Here is a 17,402-nt window from a genome sequence, read left to right on the forward strand (position 1 = left end):
TCAGTAAGGTAATACACACATTTCGGATTGCTCTAGAAGTGAAGACTACATTCGATAGAAAGTAATTAATTACCCGTTGCAATTAATAACTAAGCAGCGAAAAGCCCTCGTGAATGCCTGGTTCCATCACCTAATTTAATAGTATTCCTCTATCGCCTAGCTACACGCAACGGGGGTATTGCTTCAGAGGTTGCTCAAGTTTCCCAAAAGGTCATCAAGTTTCGCCGACAATACACAGTGCACACAAATGAATCACTTGGCTATTATCAGGTTACTTAAAAAGTTTCCTGTATACAAACACGTATACAAATTTTCCGGAAAATTCACTGACTTTAGACTGCGGATGTTATTTCACTTTTTTCATCGCGTAATTGTTAAACAAGGAAGTAAATGTATTTCGCACCTGAAGGTAATTATAATAAAAAGTGCAAGAGCTCCGGAATAAAAGTATAAGTAGTTATAAAAATTTACCATTAACTAGTCATGACAACAATGTATAAATGATCATCTCGAAATAATAATGTTACTACATCATTCTTACTCTACGTTAACTAATGCACACCATCTATAAACGATAGTACACGTTGCAATATTTATTGCATCACTCGAATATTCAACTTCTAGCATTGACAAAATATGATTGATTACGTACGAACGTTACAAACAAAAAGAAGTCAGATTTTTGTAATAGACTAGTTGAAATGTCAAAATCCAGTCGAATGCCTGAGTTGAATATTTAGAGTTGTTGATCGGAAGAAAGTATTATCGTCACGTGGTATGTCATTAATGTATCCAAATGCATTGTCTTAATTAGATAGGAACTTATATAAACAGCAAAAAGGTTATTTAAATCAGTCCGCTTGTTGAATTAATCGTACGATAAAAATATAGACTACTCCGCGATAATATTTTAACGTTTTATTCCCTGTCGAGTATCGCACGCGTGATGGACCACCGTGTATACGGTTTCCCGTCGTCTAAATCAAATAATTCATATCGAACGACCAGTGAATCGAATATGAAAATCGAGGAGACCGCAGTAGATTTGTAAATCGACTACTGGTTGATGGTGTAAATATTTTGAAACGATAGATGTTAGTTGACTTACCGGGCTGGAGCAGTGTCGAAACGATTGATGAATCATTTGGCGTATTCAATAAGTGTGTACCGAGTATGACTGTGAAACTTTCACCAATGAACTCGCGAATGACTAGAAAATTAAGAAAACTACAAGACAAACGATAGCGACCGGTCGAAAGACCGCAAGGAACTGGCCAGTGGCCGCGACCCCACCACCATTGCGGTACACCGTCGCTGAGGACGCCAACGAATGTAAACATCGCCACAGCTGATCATTTTGACATACAGGGTGGTCTACTAGAAACAACCAACGAATTAACGTTCGACGGTCGGCAAAAGAGTATCGGCGCACTACGAAATACCACGCACAAACACTTATAAGGAATCCCCCTAACGCCGGATGGCGCCCCTAATACCGGACCAGTAGTTTTAACATTTAGAACGTTACCGAGCTGTTGCATTTGCATAGTGCAAGCTATACAGGGGAACAAATACAAACAACGATCGCGTTTCAACGCGGTTCTTTCGCGTGTACACAGCTGAAGAGATCAATTGATTGTTGCGACTGACAAGAATCCGGTGCACCATACAAATCATACACTATTAAATCTGTTGATTCATTTTCTATTCTGTTGTATTATTTTTTGCCATTTTTCAGATATATAATTTTATCTTTGAACTTTAATTCTCGTTCCAACCCAATATTCGTTTTTATGGTCAGGAGACATACATTGAGCATGGAGTGTATTGGTTTTTTAATAAGACGGTTTTTCATTCATTACCGCTATTACCGAATTTCATTGATGAAATGGTACAATTTCAGTGATGAAAAAGTACACCTAAGCAACATGAATAGTACGCAAAAGGGTTAAAGGAAGAATTTACCTATCCCCTTCCACGATGCTCTTCCCCACGCTTCCGCTGCGGCCCGTTCACGTGACGCATTTCGTCTCTGTCGTGCACGTGTCACAACGTCACGTGACTAATCCCGTACTGGCAGAGGGAGGGTAATTTTTTCCCCTCATCTGACGACTCTGACATGGGTAAAAGATTTAAAAAATGTGAAATTTTTTAGTAAACAAACGTTAAAAGAAAAAGTCTTAAAATTTGAAACAGTATCGAATCAGTAACTATAGTTAATTGAAAATATATGCCATAACGATCAAAGAAAATAATAAAGTCGAAGGGTGCATCCTCAAAATATTAAAGAAACTTATATAGTATACGAGTACGAAAACTTCTGTGTATATGACACTACGTGAGATAAAATTAATTTATTCTTGTTATCAATTATTCAATTTTGAGAAAAATTTACGTACATAAACTGCAATGTATACACGTATATTATAATAAAAGATTTATCGAAAAATCGCAATAACTGGACTGTGCAGTGTCATAACTATATATATATACTTCTATTGGCACAAAAAAGGTACAACAATCATACTACTCCACGTTGGAATAGGATAAATAAAAAAGTGAACTTCAAAAGTGACAGAATTGTAATGCAATGCACAATCACACCGACTTAAAATAAAAAACAAGTGAAGAACGTCTGCTTCATAAATTCGTTTCTCGCGCTTGTATCGATATTACCGACCGTATATCGAATCTCGCATTTTGAATTTGAATGTACATCATTTTCAATTTGAATGTATTCAAAATCCGACGTATGTAAGCTCCGAAAAATTGATTTTGCAAAATCAAACATTGTATACATACCAACCTCATATTTATTACGTAGCGCGATAAGTAGCCGCCAGATACGTACCCGTTAGAAATGCCCCACGTTCACACGAATTATTAACACTCTCACACACGTTTAGCACGACTGTGTGGCGTGCCATATTCAACTTGCATATTTTTAATCGCGGGAAATATTATGAGACATATGTTTTATATAAAATACCACCCTTTAGAATATAAATATCTCAAACAATTGATTGTTCAAACAATATGTACAAAAAATGATGTAATTGTATTAATTAGGACAAAATAAAATATATCTAAAACAATAAATCAGGAAAATAAATGTAAAAACATATTTTACCTTACATTTCAATGTTTTCAACTGTGATTCACATTAAATGTATTTATGCAAACGAAATATGCCCTTTTACTGCATTGCTAAATTATACTCCTCTTGATCCATACAATATTCGTGAATAAACTTTTTTCATATCCCTACAAATTACGAAAATGATTAAAGTGATCCAACTTAGTGGCCCAGCCTATGTGTGGTCTCAGCAGGAAAGCAAACACATAATCTGCGGAAATAGTGCTCGTATTATTGGTCACCCGATAAGTAGTAGTTTCCAAAATAAAGGCCGCCTACAGAGCCCCAAAAGTGACTGCTTATTAAATGGCAAGCTATATAAATATTATTTTTTTTATTTATTGTCCTTGTGTTAGGCTTTCAACCAGTACAAGCTGAGTTAATGAACGAGTTACAAGTGTATATTAAAAATTATAAAGGAACAATTTTTCTTTGGCATAGAGTCAATTTGTACTATGTATATTCTTAATATTAATTTGTACTATATTCCTATTTTCTTATATTTATTTTGTTACTATTGTCTAATATCACATTCTCTCTTAGTTGAGTACATTATTAACTTATTGTTCTAAGCACAGTATTCTAATGGTCATTGCATTTTCAGCAAAATAATGTAGTCTTCTTACACCATTTGTTTAACCCTTAAGTGTTCCTTCAAAGTAATGATTCAATTAAATAAAATTTAATATTCATCTCTATCGAAATGGTAAATACAAACGTAGTGAGTTTGTAACATTTCATCTAAACCCATAAATAGTTATATAATTTTTACTTAAGGGTTAATCATGTATGTTTCTAGTCATTTTCTGTCGCATATTCGATGTAACTCTTCTTCGTCTATGCACTGAAACATTCCCTCTACTGTGAGAATTTTCTATCGCTTTCATTCTTTTAGACTTGCAAATTATATAAGTAATTACGTATATTGTACATTTGAGCAATACAATTAAAATCATTACTAATATATGTATGCAAAATAAATTTAAATATCGAAAAAACACTTCACAATTGATATAATTATTTAACGTGAGCTATACTAACAAAGTAATATCAAACAACAACTTTCCTGAATAATTGTATTTTATGTATATTAATCGCGCGCGCGCGTTACATTACTATTTTAAATTGTACAAATAAATGAAAGAAAAGAATTCATAACATTTACACAAAGTGTATATACAAAAAATGATTTCTTACTTAATTTACAATATCATATTTTTAAAACAATGAACATCAAAAGTATTAAAACCGAGTTATATTATCCTAATGAACTCAATTTTGATGACAAAAAGGTCTTATTTCACAATAGTAATGTATCTCATATACATAGATTAAGATTAAATTATAATATACATACATTATTATGTACATAAACTATCTGATATGAAAATAGCGTATGTCTCACATTTAAAACTGTTAATTATTCAGAATTACAAATAATAAATTCTTCTAAACTGACGTTACTTGTTTTCTTTATTTTTGCATCATTAACTATGTATACAGGAATGTTTGTAGATGAAAAATTTTTGTTATAGAAATGTTAAATTTCTACTAACTCGAAGCTATTGTTTGTAAGAAGACATGTAGATTATTTTAATACATTTCTCAACTGAAACGTTTATTGAAAAACATTTGTGTAATTTACCTTTACAATCTATGGTAACTACCACAGCATAAGGCTAACGTGTTATGTAAACTTTTATGAATTTCGTCATGGCTTATCGTAAGTACTGAATTAATGTTAATTTCTCCCAAAAAAAAAAATAAGATTAAACTAACATAAGAACTTCACCATTTACCATGTGTGTTACCAAAAAATATATAAAAATTATTCATCTTTGACTATCTGACTAACTATTTGTCTAATAACTATCAGGTACAGCAAATTCGAAAGATCATTACTCAAATAAACATGATTTTCTAATGTCAATTTGCATTTAATAATGTTGTTCCATAATAGTTCACATTTTCCTTAAGTGGTTCTATACCCATTGTCCATACCACTAACGAGTCTGTGTCGATGGTTACTTTAGAACAATTATCATATGTGTTCGAAGAGCTTACCACACCTCCAAACTGCAAAGGCGTATTGTCTGGAAAATAAATAATGTTTTATACTTTACAACATCTTTATTCTGCAATATTCACTAGGTGATTCTTAGAGTTTCTCATTTTAAAATCAAATCCGAAAGCAGAATTGCTCTATCACGTATTGTTTTTGAAAAACAATCGTTTTTATAAGAATATATGATTTTTATTTTAGAAAATGAGCTATTACGTAGAAGCTAAACATACGAGAAAGTTCAGGTTTAGAATGAGAAACTCTATAAGATTCGCCTAGTGAATATTGCAGAACCAGAGAAAAAGTATTAATCTGTGGGACTGTCGTTTACGTATGTTACTTTGAACACAAAAAATAAATATATGTTATCATTCTGGTATGTGTGATAATGAACAAATATAGAGGCTTACTTAAATTCCATTTTAAACCAGTTGTACTGATATGGTTAACAGGTGAACCAATTGGTAAAAGTCCACACCAACTATTACTTTCCACCAATATATTAGGAATTGATATACTATGAAATCCTGGCCTCAGAATCCACGTTAATGAATTATTAGCAACTTGAATAACCTATGGAAAATAAAATTCAATAAATAAATGTGCAAAACAATATAGTTAGTATGTTATATTTAATTAATAGATTGATTGATTTTTCTCAAATTTGTTAGGTATCGTATATAACGTAAATAGATACCAATCTGTGACTATCCAAGAAAACAGTACATGTTACAATTTCAACAAATTTGAGTTTCCACCGTAATTATCACACAGTGGATTTTATGCATTTATGACAAAACTGAGTAGGTGTAATTTAAAATAATATATACATTGGAAGAGAATTTTTAAGAATACTGTTAAGTTATCATCAACCCACTAAACATATTAAGAAAGAAAATAAATTTCTATTTTGGTCCAGTTTGTTGCAATTCAGGTAGAACATTTTTATTTTGCATAAAGATCCGCTGTCTAGCAATTATGGTGTAGATAATAGAATTTGTAGTTTTAAAAGCAAGAAACTATAGAGAACACAAGAACACTCAGATTTATTTGTAATCTTTTATTTTCAACTGCGCTAACTTCAACTTTCATTATTAAATCACTTTCGAGGAAAATGACACTGAATTGAAATTACGGTAATTAAAGAAGTATGTCTTAAAATCTACAAAATTGCGTAAAAAAGTAAGAAAAAAATATTGTTACCTGTATCTCACCAATAAGTTTGTCACTTTTATAAAGCGTATTAACATTTGCAAGAATATGATCGAATCTTCCTGACGAATCTACGAATGCATATATCGTTTTCAACTGCAAGCAATAATCTTTGTTACTATCCGACATTATTTACGACTACAAAATTTTATATGATATCCATTATTACGTTTATATTTCTTTGGTTGGCGTATTGTTTCAACTGAAATAACGCTTTTGTATAATCGGAATGATCCTGGTCGGGTGTCTTAATTATCATTGAACCCATGGATTTTAATTTCTCAACAATTTCAGGTGAACAACTATCCATATCACCGGTAATTAGATTCGGCATGTACTGAGAATGTTTCCCATCTAAAAGATCTATATTATGCGTTTCCAAGTAATGCAACCACCTATGAGTTCCACCGTCAACGGTAACCTTAACCTGAGCTGAATAACATAGAAATAATTACTCAGAAAATTAAAGAAATATTAAAGTGATTACAAGACAATAAATACATAATTTAAGTGAACTATAATTTGTATTATGGTAACAAGACAATTGTTAAGGAAATACCTATTCCTTTTTTTTTATTTGTAAATTTATACATATATCATATATTTTATGAAAATATGTTACTCATAGCTTAGAGGCTCATATACATGAAATATTTTCCAAACGTTATGTAAAGTTTAAAACTTACCATTCTCCCAAATTCGAAATAAGATATCATGGTTCCAATGAAGTGGACGATTCAATATAATTACAGCGTATTCGTTCTTTAGACAACACTGAAATATCTTAAGAGGGTCCCACTGTGATTCACTTAAATTCGATTTATCTTGCATAATTAGACCTAATTTATATTTCCTAAAAACTGGAAAATATTTGTATGAAGTTGGGTTAGAGCATGTATAAACTTCTCAGATTGATTGAAAACATTCAATCAATGTTTTCAAATGCTTGAATTATGACAATTTTAAACAAGAATGTATGTAAGTAAAGACAACTATGCAACATTCACTATTATTTACATACTTCTGAGTAAACACTTAAATAAATACGACTTACATAATAATTGCCAGATTCTATTCGTGACAAAGCTCAACTTTAAAATACTCGTTCTAAGATTAAACATAACTTATATATAATATGTATATCTACATATAATCTGTATTAGTAAAGATAATGACAATTAAGTGGGGAGAAAAATAATTTTTTGCATATTTTGTTGATGCTTTTACTCCAGATTATTGAAGGTCATTAGAACCATTTACAATAACCCCTTATTAGGGATGCCGATTATTAATCGATTATTTAAAAAATCGATCATTTTCATAAAATAAATCGATTTTTAGAATCGATTCTTCAATATCCGATTTTTACAAATAATCGATTCTAAAATTGTAAAAATAATCGATTTTTATGGCAAATTGTATGACTATACGTGGAGACCGTGGAGTGTTTATGCGGGGACTGTCAGGGACTGTATAAAGAGAATAAGAGATCCAACTAGCATCAAAAGTAACTATATAAGTGTTCCTAAAACACGACAATTCTACTACACATAATGATTCTAACGAAACTCGTTCATTGGTTAATTCTCTACTCGTGCTCGGCCGACCACGCGACCATTCCCTGATAGCACAGTTTGGAACTGCCAGGGACAGTCCAGAGCGTGGAGTGAATTTGGAGGGCAGTACGGTTCCAGACGCCGCTTATTGGCTGCTCGGAGCAACGGTTGGAGTACATCTAGAAAGAGTGTGGAGTTCATGCCACCTGGGCTTCCAGAAATGCGCATAGATGTAACAAAGTCCGCCGTCCACCGCCGTCACAGCATCTAGAGGGCAGCTTCTTCCGTCCAAATGGAAGGCAGCTCGTGGAGTCTGCGTGGAGCGGCGGATGCCGTTATACAGGGCAGCACCGTCGGTGAGGTTATGTCAGTAATGTTGGTAATGTCGGTGAAATGAATTTCTACATATTGTACAAATATGTAGCAGTCTTCCTTTTTACCGACAATTCCAAATACCGATTCTGAATGAAAACGAAATAATAAACCCGATATAAAAAAATATTAAATTTTATTTATTTCTATTATATCTATATTATTTTTCCTAGACTGCGGATCTTTGTGCAAAATAAAAATTGTCTGCATTGATCGCAAGAGAGATGGAAACTATATGTACAAATTGAATGTTACGTTCTTCCCCCCTCGCCGTAATTTTCTTTACAGTTACATTAAGAGTAAACCTACACATAAATCAATAAACTAGTAATACATTAATTATCCCCTAATACGTACAGTTACACGAATTAATATTCGGACGATCTAAAGAAGATGATAACTTTTTAAATATTGTACTATACGATTTGAATTTTTTGGGGGAGCTGGAACAATTAGTTTACTGCAGGATGTGAAAAGAAATTTTTTCAAAAATAGCATTTGGTCGGAATTGCAGAGAAAATACTAAAAGTTACATTTTACAACTTTTTCGCGCGGGCCTATATTGAAAATTTAAAAAGTACGTTTTGTAGGCCTGCGTAAATAATGTGCACTGTGAAAGTTTCATCGAAATCGGTTGATGCGGGAAAAAACGACAGGCCTTGAAAGATGTAAGAATTCTTCGATGTAGGCTGAAAATCTGCGATTTTTACCATCTTCAAACGTTTGTAGCTCATTGCAACGTCAACCGATTTTGACGAAATTTTCAAAATATGTTTAGTCGACACAGATCTACAAAGCGTATTTTTCAATTTTTCAATATGGGCCCACATAAAAAAGTTGTAAAATGCAACTCTTAGTATTTTTTCATACAATTCCGATCAATTGCAATTTTTGAAAAAATTTCTTTTCACATCCTGTAGTAAACTAATTGCTCCAGCTCCCCAAAAAAGTTCAAATCGTTTAGTACAATATTAAAAAAGTTCTCGTCTTTTTTAGAACGTCCGAATATTAATTCGAGTAATTGCAGTTCCAGTATAGCCTTTTTCCAGGATTGCAAGGGTGCGGGATTCGTCTCTTCTCATCTCTCGATAATAATACAAACACGGGGTTTTTCACTAGTTAAAAACGCTAGATAAAAGATCGATCTAGGACACTATCTGCCTCAAAAGTCCTATTTTCCGTTTACGAGGCGAAATTTGCATTAGTCGTCACCGTAATTTGCATTATTCGGAAGCATACAAGCTATTTTCATAGCTACATGCTGCCGAATAATGCCAATTACGCCTCGTAAACGAAAAAATAGAACTTTTGAGGCAGATAGTGTCCTAGATCGATCTTTTATCTAGCGTTTTTGACTAGTGAAAAACCCCGTGTTTGTATTATTATCGAGAGATGAGAATAAGAGGCGAATCCCGCACCCTTGCAATCCTGAAAACGAGTCTACTTCCTTTTAATAAACTAAAGCAAGAATTTGAAACCAAGGAGTATGTTCGGTTGCAGGTAGCTACGGTATAAAGTTTAGTACTTTAACGGTATAAAAGGTCCAAATACATCTGGCTACATCGGCTGTGCTTCTTTCGGCTGGCTAAAAATCACTTTGTTGGGAGGTACATCTGGAAGGTCTTTAGCTGAATGTTTTATGACGGCCTCGCCTGTGAATTCGGACTCGCGCTTGTTCCTTCGCGCGGAGGGTTTTACGACGGAACATTAAGTGGCCTGTAGTTCCTTTTTCATTTGGAACAACCTAACCATTGGAAAAACCGAAAGAATACCGGTATTATTTCGGTTTCGGTAGAAAATTGATTGTGCCGTTATTCGAAGACTTTGAATAAATCCACTATCCACAGTCCAAATTCTATCTTGAGATTAGTCTTTTTTTAATCGGAAGAACGCCACACGAAGCAGCTAGCGTCATTTACATGAAACAATTACGAAAAATAAACAAGGTCTGCAATTAACTTGTTAGTGGTTTCATGCCGATATGTCTGGCTGGCCGACGCGCGTCGGGTTACCTGGCCGTGTTTATTGCACCACTTGGCCACGGCGACCGAAGTCTTCGCCGCCCTGGCAGAAAATTATTCGAAGCTACACCGTTTCGATAGTTTCCAGATGGCTGGAAAACCCCAAGGTTTGGTTGCCACATCTGCGGTCTTGCCGAATCCCAGGGTCCGCTTCAAGCACTAGCTTAAAAGTTCCGTTCACCCCCAAATGGGACTCTCACCAACATGTTCAGTCGCGTTTTTAACACTTTTTAATGGGTTGTTAACATTTTTTTTTCTTATTAGGAATTTATTTTAGTTAGTGATCATATTCATCGATAAAAAAAGATGAGTATACGGTACTATTTATATTGAGTCCTACAAAATATTGCAATTAGAATTACGATTTCAATTATGTCTACTTGTTCTTTGAATACAGTAGAGACTCCCGTATCCGTACCCCCATTATCCGAATACATACCCTAATATAAGGACGTCCTATTGTCCGTATGTTCTGTTATCGCCGCGTCGCTCGCTGTGCCGGGATTCAAATGCGCGCCGCCTCCAGATTCCGACTTTTCGCCTCATGCTTCCGAAACTTCGGCAACGTGAAAATCGAAGGAACGCGTCGGCGTCGATCAGTCGAGCAGGTAGTTCACACAGACAGAGTAGAGGTACGCTTGTGTGTAGCGCGCAAGCAATTGAACAGGCACTCAGACGGGCTGAGTTTTCACGTTACCGAAGTTTCGAAAGCATGAGGCGAAAAGTCAGAATTTGGAGACGGCGCACAGTGTGACCTTTCGTCCAAATCGGAGACAAAATCGAAGAACTTTTGATAGAAATAAGGTAGAGCGATGAAATTTTTTAAAAATTAAAGCTGAAACATTACAGAATATGGGAAAAATAGGGAGATTATGGTAAGAACGTTTTTTAACGTTGAGAAAATTCGTTAAACTTGCACAATTTCGAGAAAATTGTGGTTTTTCCAATACCACGCGCGGAAAATTTTTTTAAAATTTTTGCTATATATCATTTCCCGTAGATTTTTTCACGCCGATTTCAAATCTGGTCTCAAAATTTGTCTACGACCTCAGGACATTGCAAAATCGATTTCTTTAAATTCTACATGTTTAACGAATTTTCTCGGTTAAAAAACGTTCGTACCATAACTTCCCTATTTTTCCCATATTCTGCAAAGTTTCAGCTTTCATTTAAAAAAAATTTCATCGCTCTACCTCATTTCTATCGAAAGTTCTTTGATTTTGAATCGAGTCTGGTCCAAATTTTCCACTGTGCGCCGACGCGACGAAATCTCTCCGTATTTAATCATTGTTTAAACATGTTTAATCAATCATAATGTATTAATATTGGATATCACTGTATTCGGGAAAGTCTACAGAATCTTTTGCCAGAAAGAACAATTCAATATCTTTTATAATAACATCACAATATTTGTTTGAAGTTGAAAAATATGTTTTTTTTCAAAGCCTTGTTCCTGAAAAACTGTGCGTATAGGAAAAAAATTGAAAACAGATTCGGAATCAGCGCGAAAAACTCTATAAGAAGGACCCTTCAGTAATTGGGGAACATAAAAAAAGTTGAAATTTGTTGGACAGTGTAATTCTACTCCATTCAATAAAAATAGATCAGTTAATGAAGCCTCGTTTCATTTAATTCATACATGTTAAGAAAGACACGCTAAAAATATGTGTATAAAGAAATGGAATTTCTAATGTTTCATAAACAGAAATTTTGTACGCAGTTCGCACGGTCTGGGATAGATACGGGCCTGAGCTGTCTCGAGGATAAAGGCCGTTACGGAGAACGAGACGTGCGGCCGGTGAAAGGAGGCGGCCTGAAAAGTCTCATACGTGCCGACCACTGAGTTGACAATTTCAGAATTTCCAAGAACAGCAAGAAAAGAAATTCGAACCGTTTCACGATATCTAAATTGCTTTCGCTGCTTTATACCAGGGTACGCGACGAAGTAATAAAACGTCGATAAAACTGGGCAATTACTTTGACCGTCGCGAGGGCCAATAAGTCCTGGGTAGTTACCAAAACAACTCTGGATTTTCTGCACGAAATTACCTGAACCTTTTCCCAGAATGTTCGTTTGACAAGCAAATTTTCACATAATCATCCATTTCATTTCCAAAGTACAGTACCAGGACCTCGACGAACCGGCTTGATCGAGAGACAAACAGCCCGGACAAATTAAGGCCCGATGGATAATTGAGACCCGAGGGAAACCAGGTCTTACCCTGCCATAGTCCGGCCACTCTAAGCGACCGTGATTATCCTTACGGGCACCGTCGCGTCGGTTCTTCCACGCCATAATTAATCCTCCGGCAACCCTCCCTCTCTTCCCAGTTTTCCCCGAAATTCTATACTCTATACAATTGTACTTGCAGCTTGCAGCTATTCCTTCTGACGCGATAACGGTAACGTTAGCGTATCTGCTTTATAATATTTGTCATTGTTGTAATATCCTGCAATTTCTACCATCTTTAACCCTTAGCACTCCAGTGGTGACTCGAAATCACCACTAAAAATTGCTGTCCCATTATGCAAAATATTGTTTACATTGTTAAACATGTTGGTAGCTAATCAATTACTAATCCTTTAATTATTGTATGAGGTATTACAATCAATTTCATATCCATCAAATGAAAAGAATCGTATAGAACGAAATTATTCTACCTAGAACGAGATGTTTCATTTTCGAGTTAAAATAGCTTCGAAATTAAAACAGCTGCAAATGGTTAATTATTATAACTATCTTTTAAATTTTCAATATAGGCCCCACATAAAAAAGTTGTGAAATGCAACATTTAGTACCTATTTTCTCTACAATTCCGGCCAACTGCAATTTCTGGAAAAATATCTTTAGGATGACGGGTAATTCAGTGTCTATGATGTTTCGCGTGGTTAACAGACAACGATATAGATATTTATTAAAACAATAACACGTAACAATAACAAAACAAGATGTAATAATAATAACAATAACGAGAAAACTAGATTATAAACGTTAATGACTATCGAGTACTAACAAAGTACAGAGATATAAATTAACGTAGCGCGGGCAACTCTAGAGCGATGCGTTCTCAACGAGTGCCACAAGCTTTTTTTCCACTGGTAAAAATCCGTTTTGGTGGGAAGATTAGCAACGTGAGAAAGACCGTTAAAATAAGGGGAGGAATTCTCCGTTCCTCAAGAGTAAGGAGAAAGTTTCCTTCCCCAAAACAATTCAAAGTCGTCGCTGCCAAGGACATTGCAACGGTTGAGTCAGGGTTCTGGTAATCGTCACTTTTACGACCGAACCCTCAACGCAACCGTCCACAGCGCGCACTTGAGAAGGATGCGTCCGGAAAGTCCCTCTTTCCAACGCGCCATGTCCACTACATATCTTTTCACATCGTGCAGTAAACTAATTTCTCCAACTTCTCACGAAAAGTCCAAATCCATATAGTCCAACATTAAAAAATAACTTTTTTACTCGAATTAATACAACCCCTGGCAGAAAGTTTCCGATCCGGAGGCATTGATACGGATTTTACAGAAAACTATTACTTTATGGAGTTGAAACTGATGGGAAATTAAAAGGGGCTTATTAAAGAATGAAGAACAACAAATTAACATAAGCTTCCATTTATTATAACAAAGAAACGAGAAAATAAACAAAATGTTACACGGAAAAAAGTTAATAGACCCATTAATAGATCTGCTGGAAGAAAGTTTCCCATTTGATTTACAGTCTCCGCGACACCAAATTTCTTCAACAATTACTGTTGGATGATTCTTATAGAGTTTTTTGCGCTGATTCCGAATCTGCCCTTAATTTTTCTCCTAGATACAAATTTCGGATCACGAATAATAGATACAAAATTTGTAATTAGTTACTCGAAGATATAGATACACAGGGGACCACCTGTAGCGGTATTTTCGAATACCTCGAAACCATTCTGCACTTCGCAATCATAACTTAAATTGTGTTTCTTTTTTTTCAATTACAGAAAGTGGACAGCGAAAGTCGACAGCGCGAACTGCATCAATTCTTTAAGTTGAAAATAAATGTAGACAATTAAAAAATGTTTTTGGTTAAACTTTTCATTAAAACTCGAAGCAATAAGTATTTACCGAACAAAACGATTATAGATGCGGGATTCGATTCGGGGCCAGAAGATTCCCAGCCGTATATATGTACTTGTTTTGTTAACGGCTACCCAACCTCTAAAAAATTATAAAAAAATTAAGAACGGTTGCTTCAATAATATCCAAGTACTGAATTCTTATAAAACTGGAGTCTCTAACACTTCAATACAAAACATGCATTTTCTTGGAATTTTTGGAGGTTTTCAATTTTTTAAAACATGTTTCCGTAATCCGAAAAATCTGAAAAAATACACATTAATAATCAGGATGAGACACAACTAACGTAACAATATAAATGTGGTCAACTGAAGACTTTGATGTATGTATATACATAAAATCGGCAATTTTATGTTTTCCGATTTGTTTAAAAATCGATTTTGCAACCAAAAATTTTGAAAAAAATCTCAGTAGTGTATGCTATTCGGTAGAATATTCATGAATTTTTTCATAATTTTCTGTTGAACATGACGTGACTAAAAACAAATTTGGTTGGATACTTCTGACCATCTTTTCCGGCTATACCTTAAGAATCAACGAAAACATTATTTAAAAAATACAAAATATATTTCTTTTTACATCGTTAAAACCGATTTTTAAAAAAAAATTAGGCCTAATTTCTCTTCGATATCTCTTTTAGATCAAAAGTTATAGCAAAATGTGCGTCGCGCCGCGTGCTGTGCCCGAGATTCAAATGCGCGCCGTCCCCAGATTCCGACTTTTCGCCTCATGCTTCCGAAACTTCGGCAACGTGAAAATCGAAGGAACGCGTCGCCGACGCGTTCGGTCGAGCAGGTAGTCACACGGACATGGTAGAGGTACGTTTGTGTGTAGCGCGCGTGCAATCGAACATGCACCAACACGGTCAAGCGCGGTCGACACCGCTCACGGATACGACGATACGTCAGGGAAGGGGAAACTGCCGTTCAGTTTTCAGCAGTTTTCAGTTATTCTCTCAACTCTCAACAGTTCGCAAGTTCTCGTTCGCTTAGCTCGGTCGTAATATCTGTGGTTGTCAGGAGGACGCCGCCGCATGTCACATTGTACTTTCACTTTCGAGATATTGTCGTTTAAAGTTTTGATCACTAATGCTTTGACAAGGACATTGGTTAAATTGTATTATTTTTTCGAGCCTTTTGAATTGATTTTCGTGACGTTTTTTCTGGTAAATACCTAATCCTACACTATAAAGTTCAATAAATGCATAAACTGAAATTTTTTGAAATTGTGACATGCAGCGTTTTTCTTGACACAATCACAGATATATTTACATAGCTTCGCTCTGTAGTTACACGTTACATTCGCAGGTGCGGTCTGCGTTGCGGCATTTGACTATTTGACTATTTATTAGATTGACTTGCTTGGATTATGTGATTACGTGGATTACTTGGATTACGTGCACTACGTGGAAGGAAGGAAGAACGGAAGGTATTTGTACATATTTATATTGGTTGATCGGTTTCATTTTGCTCAAATGTCTCCCAGAATCTTCGCGTGAAAAAGCGTGAGAACGCTTGTCGGCACACCACGCGACAGTGCCATTTGCCATCACGTATGAGGTGCTACGGGGCGAGTATGTTCACTTCAATGTAGAGTCCAAAATAGTAAATTGTTTGTTTCTTTATCACTTTATCACTCTCTTTTCATTATCATTATTATCATTTATCACTTTAAACAAATCCAACACAATTCAGCTTTGGCCCATTCAGATTAGAATTAGCTTAGCAATATTCTAAATCGGCAAAATGATGGCTTAAACCAATTCAGTAAGGCAAGTATTAGGTTGACCCAAAAGTTTCTTCCGCATTGTGTTCCTTTAATGTAGCTAAATAAATACAAACAATACGATAATGTTTATGTTAATATTTTAGTACTTCTTAATATGAATTTGCATTATGTGCATGCATCGAAAAACAACTTTTGGGACAACCTAATATTTATTTAGCAATATTAAAGAAAGGCATTGCGGAAGGAACTTTTGGGACAACCTAATATTTAATCTTCTTCACTTGCTTCTCATCATCGAATTTTTTTATTTCTGGTAGTACATTCTTTTGTTTGTAGTTCAACTTTAATCGATTTTTTATAAATATCATTGCAATGTTTGAATCAGTTAGGTATATTAGTTGATGAAAAACGTCAGAAGACCTTTTGTAATTGTAGCACCAGAAATTAGAAAATTCGTTGAGATGAGCAATAAGCGAAGAAGATTAAATACTCACCTTTACTCACTGTGTAATTAAAGATCTAATTTACAGAACGGAGGATAAATATAATGTGCTATCCAGGGAAGGAGGAGAAGGAAGCTGCGGCAACCGGGGAAGAGGAAGACCTCTAATTTTTCACGTGGTACGTATATCTAATTATGCCATTCAACACACATGCATATATTGTACATTACTGATTTTCTTTGTATTTTTTAGGTATCCCACCTATGCCAGAACGTGCTACGGGCCACAAGTTTTGGGAAGCAGAGGCAACAACGTGTAATAATCACAATATACAGGGTGTTCCGTTTAAATACGAACACCTAAATATCTCTTCAGGTTATTGTGATGCAAAAAATATTTGTTACGTAATGTGCATGGTGTCAATGGACCAAATATCTGGCACACCGTGCACATTACGTAACAAATATTTTTTGCATCACAATAACCTGAAGAGATATTTAGGTGTTCGTCCAATAATAAAGCATAGTAATAATAAAAAATTATAATATTTATTATATATATATTCCTTGTGTCATTGTCCATGTGTCTTTACCAACTCCCTGCGGTGTATTAAAAAATAAGAAAAAGTAAATTTTCTTGTCCCTTGTACGACACTTTGTCTTTTTTTGCATGTTGACATTTTAATCTTAGCTTCCATCTCTTGCAATCGATGCAGAGAATTTTTATTTTGCACAGATTTTTTTTTCGTTTTCTCTCCTT

At 34.8% G+C, this 17,402-nt stretch overlaps 2 protein-coding genes and 1 long non-coding RNA gene across 5 annotated transcripts in view; 1 reads left to right on the plus strand and 2 right to left on the minus strand.

Moving 5' to 3' along the window:
• Vha100-2 (V-type ATPase subunit a family protein Vha100-2) overlaps positions 1-1,249 on the minus strand; it is a 34,115-nt gene extending 32,866 nt beyond the window's left edge. Inside the window, exon 1 of the mRNA XM_076435894.1 lies at positions 1,109-1,249. The gene's annotated coding sequence lies outside the window, so the exon portion shown is untranslated. The remainder of the gene's footprint in view (positions 1-1,108) is intronic.
• Positions 1,108-7,883, minus strand: LOC143214627 (thiamine pyrophosphokinase 1-like). The gene is made up of 6 exons (XM_076435904.1): positions 7,465-7,883; positions 7,097-7,270; positions 6,580-6,842; positions 6,402-6,506; positions 5,609-5,771; positions 1,108-5,229 (listed from the first exon to the last, which is right to left on the minus strand). The coding sequence occupies exons 1-6, from the start codon at positions 7,529-7,531 to the stop codon at positions 5,063-5,065; spliced, it is 939 nt and encodes a 312-aa protein (XP_076292019.1). The 5' UTR covers positions 7,532-7,883; the 3' UTR covers positions 1,108-5,062.
• Positions 7,884-8,026: 143 nt separating this feature from the next.
• On the plus strand, positions 8,027-17,291 carry LOC143213996 (uncharacterized). 3 transcript variants are annotated; one of them, XR_013010077.1, is made up of 5 exons: positions 8,027-8,322; positions 14,337-15,637; positions 15,780-15,900; positions 16,731-16,821; positions 16,896-17,291. It is a non-coding gene; the product is annotated as an uncharacterized LOC143213996 (long non-coding RNA). The 3 variants fall into 3 exon arrangements; XR_013010078.1 differs by lacking the exon at positions 8,027-8,322 and having other exon boundaries at positions 15,318-15,637; positions 15,780-16,243; XR_013010079.1 differs by lacking the exon at positions 8,027-8,322 and having other exon boundaries at positions 15,321-15,637; positions 15,761-15,900.
• The last annotated feature ends 111 nt before the right edge of the window (positions 17,292-17,402 follow it).

Source organism: Lasioglossum baleicum, chromosome 12 (assembly GCF_051020765.1).
Source record: "Lasioglossum baleicum chromosome 12, iyLasBale1, whole genome shotgun sequence".
Taxonomy (NCBI): domain Eukaryota; kingdom Metazoa; phylum Arthropoda; class Insecta; order Hymenoptera; family Halictidae; genus Lasioglossum; species Lasioglossum baleicum.